The following is a 12,840-nucleotide window of genomic DNA, read 5'->3' as shown; positions in this document are numbered from 1 at the left end:
TTTGTGCCAGACATATGATTTCATTGGACGCATGTAGAACGGTTCGAAATTCGAACACAAACACCACCTTGAACACACACGAGGATGCGTGTGTGTTAGGCTTTTTAGAGAAGAGATGTAAAAACCGTGAAAAGATCAGATCTGATCTTCCTTATCATGGATAACAATCCTGTTAAAAGTGCTGCCGTCGATTTGGAGTGGCAATCCCTGAACAATGTATGTGATGATTTGGAGCAGACAGTCACTCCAAGCAGACGGAGTAGAAAATCCTGGTTTGAAACCCCACCAGCCACTAAACTGGAGATTGCCTGTGAAAAGAAGAAGAGGCGTTCCTCGGGAGGTGGAAAAAGGAAAAGCATGGAAAATATGGAAACACTTCTATTGACACACTTCACGAATCCTCCCAAAATCTCATTCGGTAAAATCAAACTTGGAAAATCAAGACATCGACATCTTCTTGTGAAAAATGTCCACGACTATGAACAAAGTGTTGTGATTGAGAAATTTCCACACAAAAAGAAATTTGATGTTGACACAAAATCCTTTACGGTTCCAGCTCTAGAGAGTGTAGTTTTAACATTTTCCTGGACACCTGAAGAGGATGGAAATGTTCGTGAAATGATTTTGTTCAGGGTGGATTCTGCCTATCGGCTTCAAGCATTTCTCCTCGGCTGTGCAGAATCACCAAAACCTACTAAAAAGACGGTACGTATTATAATTATAGGAACCCATTACGGCCGAAGGTTTCTTTTAGCGGTTCTTTTGAGTTGCTTTTATCCTAGTGTCATTTGCACAAGTTTGTTTTGGTTGAAGTGGTGCAAGTTAGACTAGCCACCATTTCATTTTCAGTGGAATTGTACAGGGCTATTTAGAACTCACTGACTGTTTGACCCATTCAGACATGTCAGGATTTTGTGTCTTAGCAGTTCAAACTGCACTCAGCAATATTTCCTCTAAATGACAGTAATCTGAATGTAATCAAAATCAGAACACACACTCCCGTTCTGCTCACGTCAAGACATTAGCGGGACACCTGCACTTTACTGGGGGCAATAGGATAGCCTAGTTCGCTCGTCACGCTGAAGATCCGAGTGCGATTCCCCACATGGGGACAGTGTGTGAAGCCCATTTTCTGGTGTCCCCCACCATGATAGTGCTGGAATATTACTGAAAGCGGCGTAAAACTAAACTCACTCACTGACTGAACTTTAGGGGTCCCTGTCTCCGGCAGGCACCTGGAAGTAGAAATGTATTCTACAGTACGTGCTCGTGCCTTTGACAGTAAGCGACGGGCACAGTGCGTCTTATATACAAGAAAGCATGCAAGAGTGGACTGATCTCCGTTAGTAGGCATTTTAGACGACCATAAAAAGGCCATAAAACAGTGATAGTTATTCACCAAATTAAACAAAAAATGGCGTCAGCGTTAGTGCTCGCTTCAATGTAAATATGGCATCTGCGCATGTCTGTCCAGTACACTTCCGGGAACCCGTAAAGTGCAGTTTATCCAACATTAGCATTGATATTGGTCTCCTCTTATGACAAAACACAGCTTGAAGACCAGGGCCCCGTTCCTGAAATAGTTCACCATGGTTCACAGTGCTATGACAGTCATAACTCCCATACTTTAACATAGGCTCGTGACTGTCATAGCACTATGATCGCTTTCAGGAACGGGCCTAGTTCTGATCGGGACTGTTCAGGAGACTTGCATAACCTGGTAACTTATAGAGTTACATGGCTGAAAAGGTAAATAAGACATTTCTTTGTGTACTGTGTTACGGTTAAGAATTTGCCGTGGCAAACGATGTAAGAAATCCCCTTGTGAACCAGCAAAACAGAACAAAGACAAGTCATAAACGTTCAAATTATGTATTTTTATGCAAGGAGAGCAAGGTATACAAGGTCATAAGTCAGTTTCTCAATGCTGATTAGAAATTCAATACAAGTGAGACAAAGTCTAAAGCAATGGGTCACAAAATATATAATATAGCTAACTCACCAAAGTCTTAGTGTAAGAGAGACAGAGTCGTGCAGAATGAACACAGTGAGCGGTCTGACACTAGTGACAGCAGTAGATCAGGCGTTGACGGATTTGTCTGCGATGTAAACTCCAATGAAAGTGTGTCCCCCGCAACACGGCAACCAGCCTTTTTATATATATACTCAGTCATATCCTGAAAGTTCGGACACATACGACCATCGTCAACACTGTAGAATGCCCTCGAATAAGTCTCCTGGAAGTAAATACATAGGAAACTAAGAGCAGATAAATTCCAGAAAACCAGAATCCTAAAGGTGCTGACCATCTATTAAACGAAATGTGACCCATCATAATTATTATTCAAAACACTATATCTTTTTACCAAATAATAATTATTACTGAATTATGACAAAATATACAGAAAATACACACTTGTAACAACTACAAATTCATGTGTATAGAAAATGGATATATTTATTTTAATTTAGACTTGCTCATCTCACTTTGAGAGGATTGTGGGGAAAGGTTAATCTACTGTCTTATTAACATGATTATTTGAAAAGAAATTAATCCAGATGATACACGTGAGATGTGCACTGTGAAGCCGGGTTTCCATACTGGATTGACCATGTTTAGTGTTCAAAGGATTTTGTTCATGTTTATAATGTTTATGAATGAAACAAATGAGTGTAAAAGTCACCTGTGTTAAAGGTAACAGTGAATCAGCCATGCTAAAAAGTAGTAATACTAACAATTATATGTGATGCCATTTCAGCAGAAGAAAGGGTTGCTTGGAGCCAAAGTAAAACGCCCCTTCTCCATCCTCCACACACCAGGGCTTGCCTGTATCCGTGACAACTACAGCCCACAAGAAGCTGAGAAAGAGCCATTCATTCCAGGGAAGTTCCGTGTCCTGCAAGAAAACACCCATCATCAAAATCAAACCGCCCAGAACAAGGGACATCCAGTTTCTTTCCCGCCACCACGGATGGAGTCAACAGCCATTGCTAAGGACACAAACTCTTCCATCTGCCGATCAAGTGTTTATAATAAGATGACCGACATTGGATGCTCCCCGACTCTCCCTGTTTCTGATTTCAGCCCCATTCCAAAGACTGAGAGTGAAAATATACATCTTGTGGATTCCTGCTGTTCTATCATGCAGACTTCCCCTCTAAGAGAAGTAGTTATCAATAAACCCAATGTGACAAAGACAAAAGATACGGCAAAGCTGGAAGCAAGAGGCCCAGACTTGCAGTTCACTGTCTTAGACAGGAAAGAATTAACAGATGTTGAGATTCGAGAAACTATGAAAGATTCTCAAAGGGCAGTAACTCCACGAGCCCATGATCTAAGAACTGCAGAGCAGACTGAATCTCAGAAGGAATATTTGTCCCCAGACAGTTTTTTTAATGACTCACTTGTGTTCCGACCACCACTAGACAGGAAAGAGATTAAGGACACGGAGGACAGAAGTATTATTCGGAAACCTCGTAAATCATGGACACCACAGAAGATGAGTCCACTAAGAATTTCTGATGGTGATAAATCAGAGAAAAGATACTTGTCACCGGATAGTTTCCTGAATGATTCTCTTGCTTCAAGAATCTCTGGTATAGGTGCTACTCCTGGGAAGCCATATTTTGACACAACTCCAGATTTCAACCATGATGAATTTGAAAAGAGTATCATCAGTCCAAATTCTTTTCTTGAAGAGCTCAGCTCTACCAGAAATGATTCCCTTGAAGATCGTCGTTTCTCACGCATTCCAAGTCCAGGGTCAGTCTTGAACGGCTCTGTACCTCATGATGTTATGGTGAAACAGTTAAAGTCAGTGAGAACAAGCCTTTATGAAAAAAGCCTTGAGTTCGAAAGCAGAAAAACAAAAAATGTCAAGTTTACTGTGGCTAGTAAAACAAGTAGACAAACCTCCACAAACCATACAAAGAAGACAGGTGTGTTTGCACCGACTCTATCATCTGCTAGAAGAGCAACTTTCATTTCAAAGAAAGCAGATAAAGAAATACTCTCTGGTGCTCCCAATGCACCAAGCCCCAGACGAGCAACCTTCTTAGTGTCAAAGAAAAAGCAGGGAATGAAGAAATCATCTCCCAAAGCACAAGAACCTCTCAAAGGACAGAAGAAGATGACAAGATCTCAGAGATTCACCAATATTCATAAAGCTGGTCAACTGGAACAGAAGACAATGCCCAAGTCCCATAGTAAAGTACGTCGCAGGAGCAGTGGTAATGGAGAGTCTCTTGTGAAGAAAACTAGGAAGTCTAGAACAGAAGTGTTTCTGACCAGTGTTGAAGCTTCTGATGCTGAGATGGAGAACAAAAGTGATGATGATGTTAAGTGTGAAGTATCGATTGGCAATGAGAACTCCTCTGCCACCATCACCAAAGACAGGCCATTTATGGTTACTAGTGACATGGACCGGTCTTCAGGGAGGCAGCTGTTTGCAGAAGATGATGTAAAGGATTCATCTGCAACTGTCACCAAAGAAAAACCTTTCATGGAGGTCACCAAAGAACGAAGAACATCTGGGAAATGTTTGTTTGCTGCTGATGAAAATGAGTTTGAACAAAACTCATCAGCAACTGTCACAAAAGAAAAGCCTTCAAAACTAATATCAGATATGAAACGAGGATCTGGAAAACAATTATTTGCTGATGAAGGACCAAAATATGTTGAGTCGAATTCAATTGAATCAGAAACTCTTACAAAAGAGAGACCTGTAGAGGTGTTGGATGTAAAGAGAGGATCTTGGCAACCATTGTTAACTGATGAAGAAGCCAAGGATGTTAGAAAACTATCTTCTGCAGGTGAAGCAGAGAAGTCCCATTCAGAATTATCCATGACAGGTGATTTGCTAAAGGAACAGCAGATCCTGTCCAGATTGGAAAAGGCTGAATTTGGTTCTCCATCCAAAATGTTCAATAATGTATTTGTAGGGGAGTCTTGTGTTGGTCGGATGTCAATGACTGTCACAAAGGAGCGTCCATCTCTGTCAGTTGTCCCAGAGTCTCTATCAGGGGAAAGCTTGTCTGTGACATCCACAGCCACAGACACACCAAAGTCCTTTACTCAAGCAAGTATAAGTGGCATCTTTTCTAAAGATCGCTCACTGAATGGCAACACCAGGAGATTCTCTGGGAAGAAGCTATTTGGAGCAGACCCTATGTCACCTAGTAAAAGCCCTGTCCTGTCATCCATCTTCAGGGATATTGGTTCTCCGACTAGAATCCCATCTAGTCCCGATGTGGAGGTGACCAGGAGGATAACACTAACCATCACAAAATCCAGACCCTCTGATGCCCTCATTGAAGCTACCAAAGCAGCAGTTCAAGATACTAAAGACACGGAAGTAGATGCAGATGGTCAGTTTGTTGTTGCTGCCAAGGAAGAAACCTTTGTGACTGTTTCTGAGTCTAAAGAAGGCTACTGCAAGAGAAAGAAGATACTGGGTATGCCTACTGAAAATGAGAAAGCGAGTTACAGTTTCAAGAAGGTTGACAGTTACGAGAAAACTGTTAATGTCACAGAGCTGCAAACGTTGCAGGAGCAGACACGTTCATGGGAAGTCACCAGCAGTCCACAGTCAAGGCCTCGCTCAAACTCGTACACTATCACATCCCCCATGTTCTCTGTCACACCAACTGCTATTCCGAATAGTCCTTCTTCAGAGAACTCACGCAGATCAACCCATGTCATCTCAAAACCCAAAGTCCTTGACGTGTCTGCAAACCCTCGTCGTCTGTTTCCACCATTGGATGATGATGAACATGACAGTCTAGTTGTGGGTCAGTTGGAAGGGAAACAAGGCGAAAGTGTCTCATCCCTCAAATCAACGAGCAGTGTATACTCTGCTGATTCTTTAGAAGCAAGAAAAAGCGTATCTGATGTGTCTGATTCAAATCAGTCCAAATCTGCTGACCTATTTAAAAACTCATTTGAGCAATCAAAGAAAGTCGTTGATGAACCATATCTGGATGCTGGGAAACATTCATCGAATATGTCTAACACAAGTCAGTCTATGTCCAGCCTGTCAACATCAGTTGACGTTTTTGAGAAAACACGAGACTGTGAATCGAAGGAATCATTTGCAGGACCGGTTTCTCAAAAAGACCTGAGCATGAATGATTCTGTTTTTGAGAGAAATGAAAATGCTGAGAATATTCCACCGACCACTCATGTGCAGCAAAAAGTTGTTGAAACTGGACTAAAGCCTGGTATCCCTGAGAAGAAGGAAACTATGAATTTACTGAAGGCAGGCAAGAAATCAACACCTGATGTACAGCCAAAGGAAGGAAAGAAGAGAATGAAGGTGCGAGCATCTAAAGTTTCTCCGACACCTGTAAAGTCTGACATGTCACCAGATAAGTCAGTTAAAAATGGAAAAGAGAATAGTAGCAAGATGTTCATTGCCATAGAGACAGCTGAAAAAGACAAGTGTGTGAAGACTGAGATTAAGCGCCAAGATAAGAAACCCCTCTTGTCCAGGGGACTGAATCTGGTAACGAAGAAGCGGAATATGACAGAAGACAAGGATGCTGTTGAGAGGCAGAACTCCAAGAAGAGGTCAAAATCTGACCCCACAGAGAACACTCAACCCAAGAAACCAGGTAAGATGACAAAATGTTAACTTCATGCTTGAACACAACCCAAAAATAAACATAACTGAAACACAATCATCATTTATTCATGACATATAATATACATTGTTGACAAACAAAATTATAAGGGTACAAATGCAAATCAAATGAGTAGTATTTTGTACTTTGGTTTCCTACCCTCAAAACGAAGTTGTCAGCATACGGAACCTGTCCAAGTACAAAGCAGGACTTCAAACTGAGAATCTGAGGTTGCAGCAGTTTCCATCCAATCGAGTCATCCAGTGGATGTTAGTGACTAGTTAGTATAGTACGATTCAGTGATAAAAAAACTCCAGTATACTGGCCAAATAATCATCATGATCATTGTTGTGAATTATTCATAGTAGAATGCTGTTATTAACATGGCTTGAAAGAAATATCTATATTACTGAAAACCTCATGAAAACTATCATTATTTGCTGATCAAATCAGACTTACTGAACTGAATACTGAGGCTCACGACTAAATTTTGTGTCAAGCCTGATTTGTATGATAATATTTTGAGAGGCCTTTACAAAAGTGTTGTGTCAAATACGCAGGAATCTGCATCAAACCCAACTGTGTGTGTAATTACAGCGACAGAACTTAGGTACACAACCCATAAATCAGTGTGTTTGTGTATAGCCTGATAGTTGTTAAGTTTAATTCTATATGGTCCGTGATTGAAGTTGTGTGTTGCATATTGTCCTTACCAGACAGTAATTCCTCACATTATTTTGCAAATTTATATGCTGAAATTGCTGTTTTGATAATTTGTTACTATAATTTTTTATCAAAAGGTATAAGAATCTGCAGAGCTGTGTTTTTAGTTGCATGTAAACTGTAAACTGTAAAGTTCTGGTATACTGAATATACTCCCATTCATTGGTATACTAAAACTTACAGACTTGTGATGACTGGTATGTCTCCTGACAAGACCTGTAAAGAGAGTGAAGCTTAATGTTTGATTTTACACTTTTACACTGAAAATAATATTGAGATATCTCTAAGATTTATGAGAGAGCGAGAGAAATCATGACCATTTTTTACAAAGTGATTATTTCAGTCCCTCCTGGATTCCGCGGCAAATTTTTAAGAATTCCATGGCAGATTTAAGCAAATTCTGCACTGCACTTTTCAATATTCTGCAAACCGCGACCAAAACATTTAGAAAAAACAACAAAAACATTATACAGACCTTCATAGTTTAATTCTCAAACAGAGATATGAAGTTAAGTCGACAGTACACATCACATCTTGAGTGACAAAGCATCCACACCTTTTTCTGTGTTTGAAAATTAAACACTCACTGAAAGTTATTTCTCTCCGCTCAGATGTAACTTTGATGCAGACGAACAACTTCCGGTTTCATGCAGACAGTTTTATACCTTACAGAAATCTTAAATAATTTCAGTTTTCAAAATGATCGATTTTGAGAATGTAATTGTAGTGTCAAATTCATCTAATATCATTTGAAAAATTCCTAAAACTTGCTTAACTGATAAATTATCTTTAATCGTGATTATTTTGAAAATGTTGTCACAATAAATATGTCAGTCCTTTTCATGTGTAACCAACCCTACTTTAGCTCTACTTTTCATTTCGGCTGACAGTCAGTTTTCACTGAGTTTTTGAAATGAGCAAATTCCGCGGCAGAGAAATGCGTTTTCTGCAGACGAGACGTTTTTCTGCTCGACAAGGTAAATTCCACTATTTTTTCTGCAACCACAGACTCCAAGAGGGACTGTTATTTGAAATAGGATGTTGTTTGTGATCCTAAATAAATCCCTGCTACATTCACAAAATGAGAAATTTCCACTTGCAATAAGGATTCAAAATAAATTATAAATAAGTTATGATTTTATTTTTGGAGCCACCATCTAATCTCCACAAAACAACTCCCAGTTCAAACTGCATTTTCACCACACCCATCCCACCTATACATTTGCACCAGTTTTTTCTTTTCATAAGGAATCTTCACAATACCAAGTTATTCGTATATTCTATAAAAAAACATGTGACATCTGATGACTGGTTATTGCAGGATTGCTGTCTCGGCTAACAGCAACAACCAAGAAAAGTAAGCCTCCAGTTAAGGGCCTTGCTCAGTCCAAGCTGATTCTTCTCAAGAAAGAAAAACAAGGTCAGTGTTTCATACCCAATAAGTTTGACAAAATGAAGCTTGGAATTACAAAAAATTAAGAGAGAAATATGGATAGTTATCAGTCTGAGTGAGTGAGTGGGTTCAGTTATACGCCACTTTAACAACATCACAGCAGGGGACATCAGAAATGGGCTTCTCAAATTGTACCCATGTTGGAATTCAAACCTCTGTTTTCAGTGTGATTGGCAAACCCTTTAACCACTAGGCTACCCAGTCTGTGTGAAAAGGGAGGAGCTTATTTTATGTGAAATCACATTCAGCCAGTTTTACTTGGTACTTATGTCATTCTCATGCATCTGAGGTCACAAGTAGTTTGGAAACTGTCCTCCATGGAAACTGTCATATTACAGTGAATGTGGTTCAGAGTGACAGTACTCTGGTATTCATGTTTCTGTCACTGAAATTGTTTGAAAATAGTCCCTGTCCTCAAAAGGATGAACAGCAAGTTCAACATTGAACAGCCACTGAGCGTCAAAAATCCTTGAAAATGATAGAAATAGCTAGTGAAGCCTTGAATTTGTAAAAAAAGACTTATACTGATTAATGGTATTATTTGTACAGCTCATAATGCTTTAAGGTCTGGTTGGAGAGCATGCTAAATTTATAACAAAATATATTGACAAAGGCCAAAAACTCAACTCTTTATGAAAAGGTCCGGAAAATGACAGTTGTAAGCCTTGGGCTTGAAGTGTAGTGTTCCTATCTGTATGGATGTAGTCCTCCTGTGTTGTAGGTATGCCAAGGCATCCTCTTCCATATGCAGCCAAGAACATGTACTACGATGAACGATGGATGGAGAAGCAGGACAGAGGCTTTGTGCACTGGCTGAACTTTGTCCTCACACCACCTGATGAATATAACTACGTGGTCAACAAAACCAGGGGTTTGTACTGCAGTATTCACAGTGATTCGAATGAACAATACTTGTCATACAGTCAGTGATATATATTCGGAGATTTACGGGACACAAATTCCCATGTCCTTTGTGCATTTAAATTGACAACTGATGCAACAAAATTACTGTAACAAGGTGATGGTCATATTATATATGATAACAACATTATAACATAGTATGAATAATAATATCTAAGTGTCTGGGATCCCCATTTTGTAGTCCAGGACCCCTGAAAATTGTGAGTGTGAGTCTCAGGGACTCAAGGTGAATCCCTGTATGTAAACTCATTAACTGTTGAATACAGTTGATTCGTTAATCCGGTGCTTCACTCTCTGTATTTGGATGTTAATTAGCTGTAGCGGATTAGCTAACTGCACTTGGTTTTGCCTCATTAATCTGGCGGTACTTTAAAAATGTTTGAATAATCCCCTCACCTCGTGAGCACCTTTGATTAGCGCTGATCTTCATCATTAAACTTCAGTGGTAATTGATAAGTGAGGTGGCACTTCTGAGTTTGATATGTCACAGGGAAGTAACTCTACTCTAGTGGCGTACATAATGGTTTGTTTCAGTAGTCCTTAGGTTTCACTATCCAAATGTTTTTGATGAAAAACAGAAGTGTTCTGATTAAAGTGACCTGACTGTAAATTAAGGAATAACTATACAATATCAATCAACCCTGGACCCTGTTGGGGCCTACAGCCCCCAAACCTCTAGCTGATTTTCAGCTGAAATCACTTTCACCTGGTGCCATACCTGATATCAAGAGGATGAAATATCTATGGTCCATCAGTTACTTCTTGTCATCCTCTGCTTAGACAAAATGATACACAGCAGCTTGGAATTATATAGAATTGTTAGCAGATCCCAAGCATCTTCACAACAGGCCTTTCACTGACATGATACCACATATGTGATAAAAGCATTAAAAGCTCTGACACAATTGACATTTTTAAGTGGAGACTTAAAACCCACATTTTCTCAGCATACTTCTAGTTATTTCAGCTGTATATACTCCAGTGTACATATTCTGTAGCGCTTTGAGCATGCCTTAGGGTGTGGAACAGGCGCACTATAAATATGCATTTATTATTTTTATATGTCTCATAGATTAGAATGTTAGAAGTTTACATTATTATTAATATTTCATGCTTTGTTATACACATAATACTATTTTATAATGCTCAAGCATTAGTAATATGAGTATTCAAAACTGTATCACCCCAGTTGATGGTTAAGTGTATCACTGTAGTTGATGCTGGTACTCTCAACACGGACCTGAAGACTTTGGCCTGTCTTGCACCATCAAAGGAAGTGTTGTCGATCCGAGCATACACAGCTCGACGACGGCTTAACCGTCTCCGCCGTGCGGCCTGTCAGTTATATCAGTCTGAGAAGAGCGTCAATGTCATCATGAAACTGGAGTATGAGGTGGAGAAGAAGAGGATCTCAGTCAGGAAAGACAGGATGGTGCATGCGGACATAGGTGGGTCAAGAGTTTGGGAGTCGGGTTGTCATTTGTGCTGTGAAATCATTTCAGAGATAGGGTGTTGGATTGTCATTTGCGAGGTATTGTCCTGTGTAATCCTTTTAGAGATGAGTGTCGGGAAGTCAGTAAATTGTTTTGTTTGCTCCTCAGTTGGGAGATAGTGTGCTGAGTAATCTGGTGTTGAGTAGACAGATGGGTGTCCAGATTAGAGATGGATATAAAATTGAGATGTTGGTGTTGAGTTGAGAAGGAAGATAGGGATGTCAAGTGATATAGGTGTCGATTTGAGAGATGGGTTTTGAAATGGGAGATACAGGAGATGGGAGGTATGAGTGTCGAGATGGGAGGTATAGGTGTTGAGATGGGAGGTATGAGTGTCGAGATGGGAGGTACAGGTGTGAAGATGGGAGGTATAGGTGTGAAGATGGGAGGTACAGGTGTGAAGATGGGAGGTATGGGTGTTGAGATGGGAGGTATGAGTGTCGAGATGGGAGGTATGGGTGTGAAGATGGGAGGTATGGGTGTTGAGATGGGAGGTATGAGTTTCGAGATGGGAGGTATGGGTGTGAAGATGGGAGGTATGGGTGTCGAGCTGAGAGATGGGAGCCATGGATGTCTAGTTAGGGGATGGGTATTGTAAAATGAGGGTATTTATGTCCAGTATTCAGTTCAGTATTGCTGAGCTGTCCCTCACTGTAATCATCAGGGATGCATCATCAAGAGGCATTGTCATGTATCCAAAGTCACACATCTCACCACTGTACATCCTCCTGGCAAAACTGTTCCTGCTAAATGTCTGTGCATGTATACTCTGAATATGATTTGTGACTATTATCTCTGTTATCATTAAGATATTACATACCACCCCTCAATATTACAATATATAACATGAATAGAATGCTGGTCGATTTAGTACTTCACCTCGGTTGATCATGCTCTAGTTGTGGAGGTTGTGCTGGATTGTATAAGGCTTGCCACTTGTTTCAGGCATCAAGCAGCGGATCCTCGACATGCTGCTCTGCTATAACCCACTGTGGCTACGGATCGGCCTTGAGGTAATCATAGCCTAAATACATTATTACAGGTCAGTCGTTGACTACCAGGAACATTTGGGTTTTAAAGGGGCACTGATGCCTAGCGAATAATGTTTCTCACCAACGGTCTAATTACAAAAGCAAACTGCAAATTTGCAAATTGGTCAGCACTCGCTCCCTCAACCGTGACGGACAAAAGTTACTGGGCTCCTGTCCACATTAGCAGAATTTCTTCACCATAAACAGTCAGGAGGCCGGATGCCCATCATATGCCATTGTTTAAAAATATCAGTGGTATTCCTTGTCTGATTATAACACAATTGCCCAACAGGGTAGTTTTTTCTGATACCTTGATGGTATAGTGACTGATCCAATTTCATTCTATTTCTGTGTTGTTTACCTTGATATTTAATCATGTCATGTGAAAATATGATGTCTACAGGCACATAGCAAGCCATTTGTCGCATATAAGTCTGAAAGATTGCTAAGCTTTATATTGAGATAGTTTTGAGGGTTGGCCCAGCTGTCATAGCAAAAATCATACTTAAATTTCGGTAGCCATGGTAGCTACCCTGGTTTGTTATCTAAGATAATAAAAACACACAGTTGATTTATTTGAATTCTTAAAGAAAAATGA

At 40.1% G+C, this 12,840-nt stretch overlaps 1 protein-coding gene across 1 annotated transcript in view; it reads left to right on the top strand.

Moving 5' to 3' along the window:
• Positions 1-25: 25 nt before the first annotated feature.
• LOC137273226 (abnormal spindle-like microcephaly-associated protein homolog) overlaps positions 26-12,840 on the top strand; it is a 57,889-nt gene continuing 45,074 nt past the window's right edge. The window contains exons 1-6 of the mRNA XM_067805736.1: positions 26-705; positions 2,760-6,612; positions 8,666-8,764; positions 9,519-9,668; positions 10,933-11,166; positions 12,157-12,224. Of these exons, the coding sequence (XP_067661837.1) occupies positions 157-705; positions 2,760-6,612; positions 8,666-8,764; positions 9,519-9,668; positions 10,933-11,166; positions 12,157-12,224 (4,953 nt within the window). The 5' untranslated portion in view covers positions 26-156. The remainder of the gene's footprint in view (positions 706-2,759; positions 6,613-8,665; positions 8,765-9,518; positions 9,669-10,932; positions 11,167-12,156; positions 12,225-12,840) is intronic.

The sequence above is a fragment of the Haliotis asinina genome, chromosome 2 (genome assembly GCF_037392515.1).
Source record: "Haliotis asinina isolate JCU_RB_2024 chromosome 2, JCU_Hal_asi_v2, whole genome shotgun sequence".
NCBI classification, from domain to species: domain Eukaryota; kingdom Metazoa; phylum Mollusca; class Gastropoda; order Lepetellida; family Haliotidae; genus Haliotis; species Haliotis asinina.
Note: the sequence above shows the minus strand (reverse complement) of the source record. Positions and strands in the feature narration are given on the sequence as shown.